General features: G+C 53.4%; 1 protein-coding gene across 1 annotated transcript in view; it reads left to right on the plus strand.

Moving 5' to 3' along the window:
• The window catches only part of TASOR2 (transcription activation suppressor family member 2), a 36,771-nt gene that overhangs the window by 8,449 nt on the left and 11,759 nt on the right, over positions 1-16,563 (plus strand). Inside the window, exons 2-18 of the mRNA XM_067299693.1 lie at positions 26-171; positions 2,096-2,191; positions 3,685-3,757; positions 5,222-5,313; positions 5,562-5,699; positions 5,828-5,952; positions 6,052-6,071; positions 6,175-6,274; positions 6,942-7,042; positions 7,923-8,026; positions 10,532-10,604; positions 10,711-10,785; positions 11,112-11,266; positions 11,704-11,788; positions 12,187-12,330; positions 13,854-14,657; positions 15,592-15,828. Of these exons, the coding sequence (XP_067155794.1) occupies positions 26-171; positions 2,096-2,191; positions 3,685-3,757; positions 5,222-5,313; positions 5,562-5,699; positions 5,828-5,952; positions 6,052-6,071; positions 6,175-6,274; positions 6,942-7,042; positions 7,923-8,026; positions 10,532-10,604; positions 10,711-10,785; positions 11,112-11,266; positions 11,704-11,788; positions 12,187-12,330; positions 13,854-14,657; positions 15,592-15,828 (2,568 nt within the window). The remainder of the gene's footprint in view (positions 1-25; positions 172-2,095; positions 2,192-3,684; positions 3,758-5,221; positions 5,314-5,561; positions 5,700-5,827; positions 5,953-6,051; positions 6,072-6,174; positions 6,275-6,941; positions 7,043-7,922; positions 8,027-10,531; positions 10,605-10,710; positions 10,786-11,111; positions 11,267-11,703; positions 11,789-12,186; positions 12,331-13,853; positions 14,658-15,591; positions 15,829-16,563) is intronic.

Raw genomic sequence — 16,563 nt, forward strand, 5'->3', positions numbered from 1 at the left:
CCTGCTTATTGCTTTCCTCCTCCAGGTTTGCATCCGGAGTCAGAAGAGTCGAGTTCCCTTTTGCAGACAGCGGTTTCGGTGCTGCAGAGCTCCTACTTGGACTGTACATCTCGGGACGGTTTTCAATACAGCCAAGCAATTCTGGTGGAAAACGATGTTTTTCTAAACGAGGTGAGGCCTGTGGGAGAGCAGGGCATTGCTGGAAGCTCAGGAGAGGCGTAGGGTCCCCACGTGGGGCTGTTGGAGTCTCTAAATGCTGGTTTATTGGCAGATCTTTGTGTCTTTCCTTAGCAGCATGGGGCTGAGCTGCCTGTCTCGTTGGGGCTCTGTTTGCAGTTCCTGAACGGGCAGAGCCTTTGCTTTGCTTTCTTGCTTTTCTTCCTTCCCGATCGGATGAGGAACGAAAGATCAACGCAGCCAACGTTGCCAAAATTCAGCAGCAGATGCTGCTGGGGCAGAGCAGGCCTTCAGGGGCAGGTTGAAATGCTGGTTTGGTATCTAGCAGGGGAGCTTTACTGGCATTTTATGTCAAGTCTGAGCTCTGCTGATTCACAGCAAGGCGGGTTTCCGCACGGTGTTTCTCTGCTGCCCCTCGCCCCTGTGCAGGCACCAGTTTTGACCCCAAGTTTCCTGTTCTCCAGCTGGATGGGGCAGGTATGGAGCCACTTTTAAAACTCCTCCGTACCCACAGTCCTGTTGTCGTTGGTGTGGAGGACAAGCTGTCTTCTCCAAGAACCGGAGGGGTCTCAGCAAGTCTGCTTCTTGTCATGAATTAAGTAGAGCTTAGAAATCTTGGCTGCTTAGATCTGAGATAGTCACTGCAGAGCTGGGTAAAAAACTGTCCTTTCTTGATTATATCATGGAACACAAGGCTGGGAACGCACAAATCAAGTTATCTGTTGATTTGTCTGTGACTTTTAAGGTCAAAATAGGACTGAACATCTCTACAAGCCACTGAACCTGAAAAAGCAGTGATGAGACTATTGTTTTCTTATCTTTTAACCCCGTTTTAAAAATCCTGTCCTTGCACAATTTAACTTCTTTTATTAAAACACCCAAAACTAAAACCAAACCCAGCTCTCTGCTTTCTCATGTGACATCCTCCCTGGCTGCACTGTGAACAGGCTCTGCTTCAAGTTGAATCGGTGGGCAAAAGAAATTGGAGTAATGCCTGGTTTGGCTGGAGCTGAACCCTCTGAGCTGCAGCAGCGTGATAGCGCCAGGCCCTCTGCTCGAATGATCTAGGCTTCCCCATCAGTGGAGAGAGAAGGAGAGAGGTGCCACCAAGCATCGCCTCCTCTGCAGGCATTTGGAGACAACTTGTCTTCCGATGGCCAGCGCTGGCCACTGAACGCGATGCTTGACCGTCCCACGTGCTGGTTGGTGAAACGAGCTCCCCGGGAGCCCGATGACGTGTGGCGAGAGGGGGAACGTGGAGCGAGGTTTGACTTCCATGGGGCGAGTGCAGCTTCGTTCACCTCTGCGCTGCAGCGTTGGGCAGGGCTGGCTGTGCCTCACGTCTCTCAGGGGACATTAAACATGTTCTGCTGGGGCTGTCCAGGCAGAAGGAAGTAAGCAGCTGTGCTATGACCTGTAAAACACCCGCGTTGGTAAATGTGTGTGTGTGTTTTCAGGTTGGCGAGATGTTAAATACCCATAGAGTTAAGTGCAAGCCACCCCAAATATTTAATTACCTCTGGTTACTGCTTGCAGCACACTTTAGTATCTTTAGAGGAGTTGGGTGGTGCATGAACCGTTCGCAAGGGACAGACAGAGGCGGTTTGTCTCCCCACAGGCAGCCACCACCTACGAGCAGGCAGGATGGCGTAGGTGGGCTCCAGCCTGGCAGGGGACACGCAGAAAAATGCATGGATTGGGATCCCTGTGGTGGGAGGCTGGATGTGCGTGCGCACGGGGAAGAGAATGATGTGTGGGCACCTGGGCTGGGCGCATTAGTATCCAGCTGCCCTATAGTGACCACGGCTGGAGGTACGTGGGACACGCTGTCTACATGCCGTGGGTTCTCCGTACCAAGCTGGGTCGCTTGGCTCTGGCTTGAACGGACTAGAACAAAGTGTCCTTGTGTCTTCTGCAGCTCAAAGCTTTTGCCCAGGCCAAGGAAGCCGCCGGCTACAGCCAGGAGGAGCTGGAGGAGACCTTCGCGTTTCTCCTGTTTGATAACGAAGAAGAGGTAACCTGAAACGTTTTCTCAGCATAAATAGTCCAGAGCAGGCTGTGAAAGTGACTCCTGGGGGTTTTCGAGGATGGATCTTATTTTGGATCTCTCTAATCGATTACTGTTGTTTGAGGTCTGGCTGTCTCTTTTGCCCTCTGCAGGGAGATAAAAGGAGCTTTCCTTTTTCCCAGTGGGTTTGTAGGCCAGTACAGGCAGGTGAAACCTTTCAGGTACACACAGAAGGGGAAAAAACCTTTGTGGCAGAAGGCAGGAGTTTATCAGGTGCTTTTGGACAAGGTCCCTTGGTTTTGCCGTCTACATGGAGAAAGAGCCTGACACAGCTCTTGAGAAGTAGTTATTCTTGCCCGTGTTTCATGAGGATGCTTTTGATTTTGTGGGAAGAGTTTGTCTGCACAGAGATTATCGGAGAGTCGGGGAGACTCATGGGGATTCACTTTTGACATGAATTAGTGATACCGTGTTAGGTCACTGTAGCGATGCTTTTGTTCGGGATGAGAGCGGCCTGAATGCGGTTTGGTTCTGCTCGTTTTGAATTGGCTACGCCAAAGTAAACCGCTTTCGATATCCGTTCGGGAGTGGGAATCGCCCCACTTCATTTTAGCCACTTGAAAGTTAGCCCAGCCTGTGCCAGCTGGCTCAGCTCCTTGTTTAGTCCTAGCAAAGAGGGAGCTCTCCAGAGGGCAGTTTGGCCAGGCCTAACAAGAGGCATGCAAAACCCTCGGGCTAAATTCCTCTCCGGAGGCGCCTCTCTTTCTCTGCTATTCAGAAGGGGAGCCTAGTTGGCTAATCTAGACTTGACACTTGTTAAAGCGTCAAAAAATTAGGTGAGGTGAACGCCCCGTGTTGTTTGTAAAAGGACTGAGTGCAGTTTGGCTGACGCGGTTTTATTCCTCACCCGTAATAAATTCATATTAACTTCTCCTGTTGTCACTCTTTGGCCGATATCCTAAAGGTCTTCGCATGCTTAGATGAAAACATTTTGGAAGGGGATTAAATCAAACCCAGTGAGACACTCTCAAGGCAGAGTAGTTGTGCCCGTGCAGGAGTGAGCATGGAGTAGAAAGTGCACTTTGCATTCACACCGGGTCCCTTGCATTTATTTTTCCATGAATTCTCCATGCAGATAAAGAAAGTGCAAAGTCCAGCCTTGCACTTGCGATAGTCTCTGGAGATGCTGGAATTTTTCCAGATTTTCCTAACTTTTCTCCTTGTCCCACAAATGTAGAAAATGCTTCTGTTTCCCTGGAGGTTGTTGTAACAACACTTGATAAGTAGATCTCAGTATTTAGTGCATGAAACCACAAGTTTTCTTTCTGTTGACTGCAGAGACGTTGAATTCAGTTGTGTTTATAGCATGGGATTGACTTGCAACACGTAAGCGTTTGCCTGTTGAAAGGATTTTGCCAATCGCTGCGCTACGGATTTCAGTAACTGCGTCCCTCATCTTTGAAAACAGATGGTAAAAGAGTCTGTCTCTTGTTTTGAAGGCAAAAGAGGTGTGTCAGATAGGCCTCCGCATAAACACCAGTTCCATTTCCACGCTCGGCGACCCGGCGAAAGGTAAGATTCCCGTTCAGAGGACCAAGAGGCCTGTTCGCTGTTCTGGGGACATTGTCTCCTTTAAAAACAAAAGCCAAAGCCCAGACAAATTCCTGGTCCTGCCTTGTTATTAACTGGAAAAATCCACAGAGACTCCTCTGTTTCTCTCATTTGAAGTTGCGTTCGTTTGGATCAAGCAAACAACGGTGTTTTCCTCCTGCCCGCTCATCCGGAGCGGGGTGGGATCTTCCCGAGGGAACGTGTCACCTCTTCTCCTCCCCATTTCAGGTTTTTTCTCCCTTGTTAAGAACAACCTTTGTCACCAAAGTGGCTTTTTGGCACTTCTCTCCAGCAGTTGGCTGCTCAGAGTCCCTTTGCTGAGCTTTTGCCAGCGGTCCTGTTAATAACTGGAGCAAATCGTCACGTGCCAAAGCCCTTTACGCTCTGTGCTTGCTCCTTGTTCCTTGCTCCAAGAGCTGAGGCTTCAAGCGTACAAAGACGCACAGCACGGGACACGTTACTCAAAGAAATCTTTTTGCCAGCAGCAGAACGTCTCCCGGTGCTTGTCCGGGAAGTCTTCGCAGGCCTAGACACCTGCTTACTTAACAGGAGATAGCAATGAATGCAAAACCAAGCAAGAGTGCGATTGCTTATTTTTCTGTGCCTGTATCTTAGTCCCTTAATCCCACATCTCGGTCCCGCTGGGCTGAGATGAATGTTACGGCCTGTATAATCAGCTGCCTCTTTTCCGTAGCCCTCCCCCTGCCCGCTCCCCGTTTGCTCCCCCCGGTGCACTCCTCTACCCAGCTTGTCTGCAGAAATAGAGCACGAATGAAGAAACCCACTGCAATAAATCCACCTGCGACATGCTCCGGGCAAGGAGAGAGGCTGGGGATAAGTCCGAATGGGCCGTGTCACAGGGTAAAAGGTTTACGCTAGCGCCCGGGACGCAGAAGGGCGATAAAGAGCTGGGGAAGGGACCTGGAGGGTTCGTGCCGTGCCACGGGCCTGCCCCAGCGCCCCTGCAGCATGTGCTCCCCAAATGTAAACCTTCATGCTACCTTTGTGCAGCTCCAGACGGAGCAAAGGACCTGCCCCACTTCCAGTCAGACCCAGAAGTCCTTTACCAGATCTTCCCTTTAGACACAAGCCCTTGCTCGGGGCATTTTCATGCTTCATGGGGTGCAAGCAAAACTGACTTCTCCTGGGCCGTTTTCCCCAGGAGAAACCCAAGGTGTTTGCTCACTCCTTGTCTAGAGGAACAGATAACGCCGCGCCACGCCAGCGGTCAAAAAGAGGAAAAGAGCCAAAAAGAGTCTCACCCTTTTTAGGGCGGCAAGTGCCAGCGCCGCTGTGGTTTGCAGCTGGGTGCTGGCTCTGCAGAGAATCCAGTTTGCCCGAGGAATGTCCTCGCTGCAGGCTTTTCAGCAATCAGCGTTACTAGGTGGAGCATTCGTGTTATTTTGCGTTGCTTTGTTTTCACAGGCGTTTACATTTCCAAGTATGCAGACTACCTCCATCCGAGACCCTGGTATCATGGAAAATCGGGCTACATTGTCATTTTTAAGCTGATCAAGGTAAAATGCAAGTCTTTGTTTTTACATGGAATGGTTCGCAGAAATCACTGGGTAGTGCAGGCGGTTTTTAAGGACGCGTTGGCACCCTACCATAACTGTGACGGGGCAGGGTGTAAAATCAGCTCTGCTGACAGCTCGTTTTTGTCTTTGGGGAAAAGGAGCCTTTTAAAATACATCTCTGCCAACAGTTTGGCGCGCGAGTATACGCATCTGTTTTTATTTTATTTTTTGTAAATGTGCTGGCACAGGGAAAGGTCAAGGCAGTATGCGAGAATTACACTACCAGCTATACCTGCCCGTCCCCAGGCTATGACTGTCACATCGCCGTGAGCAGAAACAACATATCCTCGAAGACCAGCCACTTCCAGGCCTTTGAGCTGAGCCAGGTACAAGGTCTCGCAGGAGAACTGTGCAGACGACTTATTTGCGGGCCACGGGGGAATACAGCGCGGGGCGAGCTGCCTCGCTCGCTCCTCCGTGTGTTTTCTCATCTGTGTTTCCCTTCTCCCCCCAGTATTACGTGTATGAAGTGTCCGACGGCGGCATTGCCGAGCGCCCCAGGCAGATCTGCCCGTACATAGTCATCGCCTGTCAGTACCGGGAGCCGAACGGGATGCCTGTCTTAGCTCGCGAGAGCCTGTAAGCAGCTTGCTGTCGTTCTGAAATAGCCAGTCGCTTTTGTGGGCTGGTTTCCCTTTCCCACTGCTAAATATCCCTCTTTTTCTCCCTTTTCTTTAGACCTGAACTTAATCACAAAGGTAAGAGCGTCTGGCGGTTGCTTTTGTTTTGCAAATGCACCTCTCTCTGTTTGCCTTCCTCTTCTCTCCTGTTTCCCTGAGCTTTTTTTCCTTTTGCCCGTAGCGTCTTACTGCCCATGGAGGGGGCAGCTCTCCATCCGAGGCCAGCTCCTGTGCAACATCGCCCTGCGGACCCCGTACAGCTCCACGATCCCAGCCCAGCTGTACGTAGCCTCTTTCTCTTCTTTCTGTGCAAGTGAAGAGGGGCGGTGAAGCATTAAAGCTGCTGGTGGTGAGCGTTTTGGGGTCGCCTTTGGGCCCTTAGCAGGCAGGACCGCTGCCAGCATCTGCGTATCTGCGTACCAGCGATAGCCAGCTTTGCTTCTCCTGCCCCATCCTTTCCTCGCGGTTGTACCAGCTCAGACCCTGAGCTGCAGCAGGAAACAGGTGTATTTTGCCAGCACTTTGCTGTATTAACTGGGGATGTTTATTCCAAATCAGTTATTCCTGCTTGGGCTTTTTCTCCTTGCGAGCAGCGGGCTTGGTGGTGACGCAGCCGGTTGTGTCTACAGACCGGCACGATGGCAAATAAAGTATTGAAGTAACTAGTGTTCAAAAAAATGAGATATTTAAAATCTTCAGTAGTCAGAAACCAACCGGCAAGGAGCAATTTGAGACAGACGGTAACGGAGACACCAATACCAGGGTTTGGAGATGTTTCCAAATAGGATCCTCAAATCAGCAAAGTGTTGAGCACGCCACTCCTCTGGCCTTCTCCAGAGCTGCGTTGTTTGGTTTCACGGTGGTGGAGTAACCTGGGGCCTCTGCTACGCTTAACCCTGAGAGCCTTTTACGCTTCCTATCTCATCCTCTACTGCTCTCTCCCCACAGGCCTCCCAACCTGGACATTAACCACGTCATGGGTTTATCCGACTTGAAGAAAAAGCTACCAGAAGCTGCGTTTGGGAAAAGCAATTACGTCGAGAAGGAAGGTGAGTGTAAAATCCGCCGGCGTGATGAGTAACAGCTGTCTGGCGTTGTGCCGTAGGAATTGCTGCACTGGGTCAGAGCGCAGGCCCACGTAGCCCCAGGTCCTGTCTTGGATGGTGGCTGCTTGCAGATATGCTGGGAAAGAGCTCAAAGCGGGATAGGGAGGGAGAGCTTGGGAAGAGGCAGGGATTGCTCTGCAGTCGGAAGAAATAAAAGCACAGATTTGGGGAAGGGAGGGAACGGCTCTGCTGTCCCCTTAGCGTTGCTACAAGACCCTGTGTGCCTGCGGTCACCTGCTGCCTGTCCTGGCTGGTGCCGGGTGGGGAGGAGGGTGCCCTTTCCTGGCTCTAGTTATGCTTTGGGGTTTGTGCTGCCGATCGCTTTTTGGGAGGGAGTTTTGATGAGCCTGGCAGCTCTCGGCCCCAAGGTGATGAGCTCCCAACGGCTGTCAGTGGAATTTTGCTGTGGGATTCAGGAGGGAGTAAGGTGAGTCCAAGGTCTTGCATTTGCTAACCTTCCTTGGGGATCAGCCTGTGGAATAGGGATGCTCCATAGCGGGAGAGAGTATGGCGGGTGAGGATGAGATATTTCTATCTGAAAGGCTTCCGGTCGCTGTTGAAGCACACAGCAACATTGGTTAAATTGCTTTTGCTAGCTGCAGTGATGAGATAGGGAACATCTCCCATGAAGCATTGGCTGAAGAGGAAGCTCACTGTGGTATGAATTCATGTACCAGCTTAGGAAATCTTGATGACCACTGTTTTAAAACCCAGTTTTTCCACCCCTTGCACACCCATCTCCATGTTACGAGAGTGCTTGTTCATTGAGGGTTTGTTTAAGAGTCACTATTTCAACGTGAGATTCTCTCTGTTTTGTCTGCAGTGTGTTTTCAAGGCATTTACTTCAGTCTGTATGAAGTGGAAATATCAAATAAGGATCATCATAAAATGGATGAATTATTACAAAACCTAAAGGAAAAAGACTTGGTAAGAATTTTAAAGATTGTCATTCTGGGAGGAAAGTCATTTTTTAAATGATACTTGAAAGGTCTGTTGAAACTTTTGGGAACGTTATTCACAGATTCTGAAGTAACACCAAGTGGAACAAATGTCCCTGCTTTAAGTATTATTTTTATGCTTCGTTATTCTCAGGCATAGTTTATTTTTTCTGTATATAAACTGTTAGCTGAAGATCACCCGCGGCGAGCTGTGAACTGATCTAGGGTGAGAAAAATGGCACACGGAGCAGAAGGCTTTATACCAGGCAAACCTCTTCTGCGGCCTACGTTTAGGCCAGAGGAGATTATTATTCATGATTTTTCCCATCGCATTGCAAACAGCATAGTTTACAAGCGCTGCAATGGGATTTAATTTATCGAGAAAGCAGAAGCTGAACCCCCAATGCTAGAATGATGATTCTGAGCAAAAGATGGGAGCTGTCACGTGCTTTCTCCCTGGTGGCTGAGAAATAGCACCCACGCAGCTAGATACTCACAGCTGCGCTGCCGAAACCTCACACGCTTCGGGGAACTCTGAGATGTTGAGATTTATCCTTGCTCTGAAGGGGAATTTCCCCTCTCGTCGCCAAGGACTGACCGCCAAGGACTTATATTATCTGATGAGGCTTCTTCCAGCACGCTGGGGTCTTTCTGCTCCCCGCACGATCGTCCCAGCTCCTGATGACCCCAAGGGATGAACGTTGTCCCCGGAAGAGTGCAGCACCTGCGTCTGCACTGAGATTTGTGGTTGGGTTGGATTTGGCTTTGCTGCCGTCGGTTGCTGCGTCACGTCTGATGCTTCCCGTAAATCCAGAATTGTAAATTCATGGCTGCAAGCATGCAGCTGGCCGGGCGCCTCCTCCCCTCTGTATGAACTGGCAGCGATCCACGGACTGCCTGGAAGCGCTGTCGCCATTGTAGCCCACCGGTGTGCGGCTCCCCACGTCCACAGCCACCAAGGGTTAGATCCTGCATCCCGCCAAGCCTCGGAGAGCCGGACTCCCTAGAGGAGCCGGCGAAGATGAGGTGGTTGAGTCGTGGCCGCGAGCGGTTTGGTTCTGAAAGCCGATGGGAGCATCGTTTCCCTAGAGGTTCCCAGCCCTCGTACGCGCATCAAACCGGATTAAAACATCTCCCATGTTTCAGTGAGGAAGCGACGTGCTTCTTCCCTCCCCTTGACCTGCTCCCGAGTGGCCAGCGGGTGAATGTGCTTTCACGGCAGCTCCCAAAAGTGCGAGTGAAATGCCTTGAAAGGGAATATCCTTTCCCTTCCAGCGATGCCTCAGCCGGACACCATGGAGTGAAAGTGGAAGGGTGCCTGGGGATAGGTGGGGTTGCCCGAGGCCGGCTGCACCCATCTGCGTGTGAGGTGACTTCCGTCCGCTCCGTGTTGGCGGCTGTGGGTTTGACTTTCCTCCTTACGTTGCTGAAAGTTGACCTATTGTTGAGAAACCACAGCTGTTTTATTGAGCTGGATTTACGCAGGGGAAATTTTGGCTTTTATCCCTTCTACTTGAAGACAAGTTGGCTTGAGACAACTGAATCAGGAAGCTGCTGTCCTGAATAGTGAATGTTACACTCAAATTGTTTGGTATTTCCAAAGTTGCTCTGCTGTCACTGGAGAAGGAGGTTTGCTCTATCTGTGGCTGTGGGGATCAGTCCAGTCCTCTGTCATGTCCAAATGTGTCGGATGGGATCAGCCAAGTTTCACAGAGCGTTAGAAGCCTTAAAGTTATTCCATTCCTGCAAGTTTCCTGAAAAGAGACATCTGCACGGAGGAAGGAGACCCAGATGAGTGCTGCTGTGAAAGGAGAGGCAGCCCCCGCCGAGGTCTGAGATGAGGCACCAGAAAACACCCAAACACAAGAAAAGCCTCAATAAGCGCACGTGTCTTTTCAGACGTGCAACCGTGCAGCTTCGAGATGGAGCCACGGGAGCTTCATCGACTCGGCGAATGGTTTTTTTCACATATTTATCGATACTGCTGCTGCTATAAGGAAGCTGCGTGGATTGAACTTCAGCCGGGCTCGTGGCTGCCACCGTTGGTTGTGTTTTAGCAGAGGCTGGTGTCCAGCTTTGCTTTTCCTGCTGGAAAAAACCCTCCCCTTGTGGTGATGAGAGCTCTTCCTGGCTGAGGTGCCCAGGAGCTTCTGAACTGAAGGGGCTAAAATGATTAGCCTTGTGCATTAATTGCAACCAGTTCAGCTAAGTATGTATATATATTTTTAAGAAACAGATGAGAGGAATTTTGGAGCTGAACAACAACATAAACGGACTACCCCATCTCAGGGTTACTGGTCCCAGTTGACCCAACTGGCATAGCCCGAGTAGTGTCCAGTAAACTGCCCACTGACCTCCTCAGCAGGGAGCAAGCTGGTGGTGTTGGTGCATGTTTGCCATCAATCAGTACCTGTTAACAGTCCTGCCGAGCGATATTAAGTTTGCCTGGGAGGGAAGGGAGAGGTTGTTCTAACTTGGCGTGTGTTTGTTCTAGGCAATCATCAAATATTTACAAGATCAAGGAGTTCTTATCCTCCTCACATCCGCTGCCTTGACGCGAGACGACGGTAAGACGCGACCACGTAGAAACCAATACATGGGATGACATCTCCTGCTCTGGTTTGGAAAGGGAAGATGGACGCTCTCCATCTAAACGAAACCTTTCTTTCGCAGCGTTCGACCCCGAGGAGCCCGTCAGCCTCCTGGCCTTGTTTCTGTTCGCCTCGTCCCGGTCAGTGTGTCTGAGAGGTAGGGAGGTCCCCTCTGCTGCCTTCGGTCGCTGTGTTTTGAGTGCAAAATCCTCGCCAGGAGGTCCTCGCAGACGCGGTCCTCCTGAAGAGCCAGTTTCTCCGCTCAGCCCCCCCCCAGAGCTTTCGTGCAAGGAGGTTGTTCAGCTGCAGGTGCTGAGCACCCTCGCGAGGGCCCTGGAGGGGAGATCGGCACCAGCTCGCTGACTACGCTGCTTTTAGGCTGATCTAAACCAAGGTCCCCACGTCTCACCCCTTCGCTGCAGGCCCTCGCCCCTTTACAGGGGGTCGATGCGGGTGCAAAATAATCCTTTTCCCCCCTCTCAGCCACTTCTCATCAGCATCTGCTCCATGAACTGAGTCACGTGCATGCGCGGCCTGGCTTCCATCGCCGCGGGTGCAGGGGAGCCGTGCTCGGGAGGGCGAGACGACACAGGGCGCTCGCTGGGCCCCGCGCCGAGCCGACGCGATTTGCTATGCCGGCAGGAAAATAGCCTGCCCTAAAAAATAAAGCGAGCGGTTTTCCGCCGAGATAACGAGTGAGATGGGCTCCGTGAGAGGTCGCTGCCGGCGTGGGCAGGGGGAAGAGGAGGGATGGGGAGGAAGGGACCTTGCTCCCGTCGCAGCAGCCAGCGTTCGCAGGCTCGGCCGGCTTGCGTAACTCCGCTTGGGACACCCAGCTGCGAGCTGGAGCCGTGCGGACACAGGTCCGCTTTCGCCTCTGCTGACTCAGCTGCGGGGTCCCTAGGTGCTGGCAGAGGGACCGTGACAACCGGTCGGGATGCGCAATGGGTGAGAGGGGGGGAGCCGCGGCGCTCTGCTGCCGTGAAGGTGAGTCCCAGCGCTGGGGCCTGCGAGGCGACTCCGGGCGCTGTTTCAAGGCTCTCTGCAGCCCCCAAACGCGCCTCTTTTCTGGCAGAGCAAACACCGAGTGAAGGCTGTAGGGTTTGAACCTGCAGATCTCGAAATGAGAGCGAGTTTCGATGTCTGCACGTATATTCTCTGTACCTGTTGGCTTTATACCGCGTCGCTCATGTGGAAATGCCCATGTTACGATTTCCTCCTGTGCACCTAAAGGCGGCGACCGCCCGGTCTCCCCCGGACACCTTCGCCTGCGCTCTCCTCACCCAGAAGTCCTTACAGCCTTGCAAATCCCCGAGCGGCATGTAAACAGGGGCCTTTTGCTCTGCGTAACTTCTGGCTCGCTCTCTGTTGAGTCATCCCAGGGACAAGCCAAGAGACCGTTTATGGCAGCGTGCGCTGGTATTTTAGTCCGCCCGTGTGCGTGTTGCGATGACTGGCGCTGCCCTCCCCGGAAGAGAAAATCGGCAGGAGAGCAGAGAGGACCCGCCAGCACATCTGGGCACGGATCGCTCTGGCCTTTCCGTTGTTTGGCCTCCAGCTGGAAACTCTCTTTTCCTTCGGGATCCGCGCAAGAAGCGGGCTTGTAAGTCGGGCGACGACGTGGTGATGACTAGGCGGTGTGGGCTGCAGATGCCTTTGAGGCCTGAATTCAGCCGGCCTGACTTGAAGGACTTAACTGCTGGTAGCTCGCGTTAGTGTGACAACTTCACCAGCTTCTTTTCTAGACGTAGGAGAGAGACAAGCACCTCCGGAGGCAGCTTGAAGATCCGACCTGCATCTGCAGGGGCCTGGCGCTCTCTGTTGAGCGCAGGGGTTAGAAGGTCCTTGCTGTGACGTCTGAGTTAAGCAACTAAAGTTGAGTGAGGTGAATGCCAGGAAGAGGAGACACGCGTGGAGACCAGACTGGAGGAAGGATCTGGCCACCCGGATATTGAGCCCCTGCAATGGGGAGAAGATACGGTCCAGAGCACAGGGCTCTGGTCGTGCAAGGCTGAACGCGAGCGTGTGCGCTGGGGGAGAGGGGAGCGAGGCAAGGGAAGGTGCGTGGTGGAGACCGGAGAGAGCGCCGGCCGCGAGGAGCATCCCGGAGCGAGGGCGGCACCGTGGGAGCGGGAAGGTCTGGGGACGCACCGGCTGCGGCTGGTGTTGAGGTTAAAGAGGAGGCAAAGCTCGGGCACCTGGAAAGCAGCTGGCAGCGCCGGCAAGAGGCTGGGGGGAGAGGACAACACTGAGCAAGCACCATGCCGTGACCTTGAGTGTTAACGGCATCCAGATGTTCTCCTGCTGGGGCCAGCGGGACTCCTGCCTGCGCTGTCCCGCTCCTGCCTGCGCGAGCAGCGTTAGCCCAGCCGGCCGGGACTGTCCTGCATCCAAGACCTCTTCCCGCTGGGATTATAAACCCTGTCTGCGGTAGGGCTTCTCCTTTCCTTGAGGATCAAGCGGAGCCATGCAGCAGTTAGGGGGTGAGAAAGGATGCGCGTGAAGATGGCAGGGGCACCACAGAGGTACGAAAAGGGGGTGATGGACGGAAGCAGTCAAAGTCTCTCGGCGCAGATTCGAAGCACGAATAACGTCTCCCGTTTCGAAACAAGCGGCCTCTGAAGCCGCTGCCTCCCTGGGCAAGCGGTCCCCGCGTCTGCTGCTGGGCCTTCCCCATCCCCGCATCTTCGTCCCTGCTGCTTCCGCTCGTGCTTGTGGCAGGTAGAGCCGGAGCCGCTGGAAGCGGCGTCTGAGCAGGAACAGCAGCAGCACGAGTGATCTGAACGCGGTGATAGTCTAAACGCCCTGCCTGGACAGGACAAAAAAAAGTCAAAGCCTGGACAAGTCCAAAAAAAAAAAAGCATTTTCCGAGTTCGGACTGTCCTAAATGTTGGGCTTCTTTAGAAATGTCGGAGCGAGGGGACCGGCCCGCTGTGCGTGAGATCTCATCTTCTAATTTCCTGGTGAACGGGGCTGGCTGATAAAACAGCCGTCTTTCGTCTCGCTTTAATCCGCTTCCGACTCCCACGTGCGATTCTTCTGTGCCTCCAGCGGTTCCAAACGTCCGTCAAATGAGGACGCTGCCCCTGGGGCTGGCTTTTTGTAGGTTGGCTTGTTGGGCCTTTTCATGCCTCTCACGTTGTGTTCGCGTGCGGCGGCGAGGCCGTTTGAGGAATTGAATGCTTTTTTTAATGCGAGTAATACTCTTTTCTTTTCCTTTCTCAGTTGACAGGCGAGATCCGAAAGCCGAAAGGGAAGACAGCGACATCTCTTTAAAAATAGCCTCGGTTTTGCCTGGGCTTCAGTATGCCATACAGAAAGCCACCAGCTCTTCGGGCGAGGACGCGGTCGGTACCAGCGTACGTATCAAACAGCACTTCCAGGAATTTGCAAAGCTCGATCAAAACGCACAGCCCACCTCTGGCCAAAACAGCCGAGCTCCCCTTTCTTCCCTCCTGTCACCGGCTGAGGACGAAGGTACTAATCCCTTTAAAAAATGCTCGGAGCGGTCTTTTTCCCAGCTGCAGCGTTATCTCTCCAATCCCGGCAGCTATACCCTGGAAATGTCGGCTGCCTTAGGATGTTTGGCCGGTGCCGTTCAGTCCCTTTGCTGCAACGCGGAGGCTGTTTGTAATGCGGACTCGTCTTCGGTTGTGCCGCCGGATCCTGTTCCCCCCGGCGCAGCGGCAGAAATAAAGGTCAAAAGCGAAACCCCGAAGCCCGCTGTGGGACCGAACCAGGGCGGCAAAGGGACCGCGGCGGACGGCAACTCAGCCGGCAAGCTACGGGTGCGGCAGAGCAAGAGGAAATCCAGCCGCGCCGTCGTGAGCAGCACCAGGAAGAAATGGTCCCCCCTCAAGATGCAGATGCATCCGATCGTGGCGGACGGCAGCAGAAACAGGAAAGCCACCAAGAAGAAAAAAATCAACATCGCTTTCTCTTTTCCTAAAAAGCCGGGGCTCGCGGCCAATGCTAACGAGCCCATGCTCAAATTAGCCAATTTGCAGTTTCCGCACAGAAGGAAAAGAGGTGAGTGCTGTATAATTGGGGTTGGCTTCCTCCTGCCTCGCCGGGGTATCCAGCGAGGATGCTCGGGCTTTTTTGGGGAACCACGTCCCCTCGCGTTCCTCCCAGGGCCAGCAGACGCTGCCCGAGAGCATCTGCGTTGCCCTGTGGTGGTGTCTGCGCCGTTACTCCTTCAGCCGGGGAAGGAGACCGGGGCAATGATGGGCGATTTCGGCGAAGGTGCCCGAAACTCAGTGCAACGGTCCTTGCCGTCGCCGTCCTTTGCTGCGCAGGCAGCTCAGCCGGCTCGCGGTTATCGCATCCCTTGTCCGAGGACTGCGAACGTCTCGGGCAAGGAGTAGTTGTCCAAGCCGTGGTTGTTAGGTGTTGCCTAGATAACCAGCCACCCTCTGTGATCCCGTTCTGGCTTCCTGAGAGCCGACCTTCTCGCCGTGGCCTTGACGAAATGAAAGGTGTGAGACTGATCCCACCAAACTTACTCTGCCGAAAGCTGGTCTCGGGCCGGAGCTGCTCGCAGGCCGCGGAGCCTTGTGCCCGGCCGTTGCTCTTGGCGCCGTTGCTGATCCATCTGAGAGGTCCTTAGGTGCCTCCTGGGGAGGCAGATAAGTACCCTCAGGGCACCAGCGTGCCAGGCGGGAGCTGGAGTGGCATAATCCTTGGAGATCACGTATCGTAGGTCAGCAAAGCAGGGTTTTAATGAGCTAAAGAGGCAACGTTTAATTTTTAATAAGCGCTTACCGATGACTTGCATCAGTAACAAAACCACTTGAAAGATCAGACGCGTAAATCGGCAGTGGCTGACCGATACTCTGCTGCTGCCGTTCGCGCTTCGAGCGGTCCTTCCGCATTCCTAAACCCCTGCGTCTGGCGATTATCACTTTTAAATTTAAATACATCTCAAAACAAAAGCACCCCCCCTCCTTTTCCCTTGCCCCAGGTGCGGAGGTCCTGTCTGCAGAATTTGTGCACAAAACACAGTCGGAGCCTGTCCCGAAGGGAACCTCAGCTCCCGGCGATCCTGGCGTGGAAACAAAGAGACCGAAGACGCTGAAGAAACCAGATGTAAAGAAGGTTCCTAGCGCTCAGCCAGCCCCGAAGCCGGCGAAGAGCAAGATGATGAAAAGCGTGGCTAGCAGCCCGTCGAAGCCTCAAGCCAAAAAGCAAGCGGAAAGCGGTAAGAACACTGGTCCCTGCGGAAACCTTTCCTTTAAAAGTGGAGCTGCCTGACATCACGGTCGGGTCACGACCGGGCTGTCGTAACAAGAGCGGACAGACCGCGCCGTTTGGCCACGCGGGTCCGGATGGGGGTCTGGGCGCAGCTGCCCCGCGGTGGGAAACGCGAGGGCGACCCTGAACGTCCCCAGCATCGGATGAACCCCGAATCCCACCGTTTGCATCCTTGGCAAACTGCCGGGATAGCTTAAACCGCTCCTTTTTAGCAGCTGAGCTTGGAAACGGTATCAAGGCAGCTCACCGACCGCGGTACGACCTCACAGGCAGCGTCTGCCTGGATTTTTAGCCCCTTACGTTATAAATCCGGTGGTTTTAAGAAAGAGCGAACTGTCGCGCCCTTCGCAGACGGCCTGCAGCGGGTTTGAAAGGCGCCGTGGAAAGCCCTCGAGTGCAGCGTCTGCAGGTGCCGGCCAGGAGTCTGCTTTTAAACTGAGAACCACTATTACGGCGCCAAAATAAACGCTGGAATGGGAGAGCCGGTTTTTTTGGGGGGGTAATTTGTCATGTTTGCTCGCACTCGCGCTTTGATGTGCTTTCTCAGACCTGTCTCTAGCCTTTCTTCCTCCCCTTCCTGGGCGAGGAGGAGGCTTTGAAGACTGGCTTTGCTCGATCTCTCACCGCCGTGTGCCGTAAGGCTTCCCGCAACGCCGCAGCGTTGGTCAGCCCGCGCCGGCCG

This window comes from Apteryx mantelli, chromosome 1 (genome assembly GCF_036417845.1).
Source record: "Apteryx mantelli isolate bAptMan1 chromosome 1, bAptMan1.hap1, whole genome shotgun sequence".
Classification (NCBI taxonomy): Eukaryota; Metazoa; Chordata; class Aves; order Apterygiformes; family Apterygidae; genus Apteryx; species Apteryx mantelli.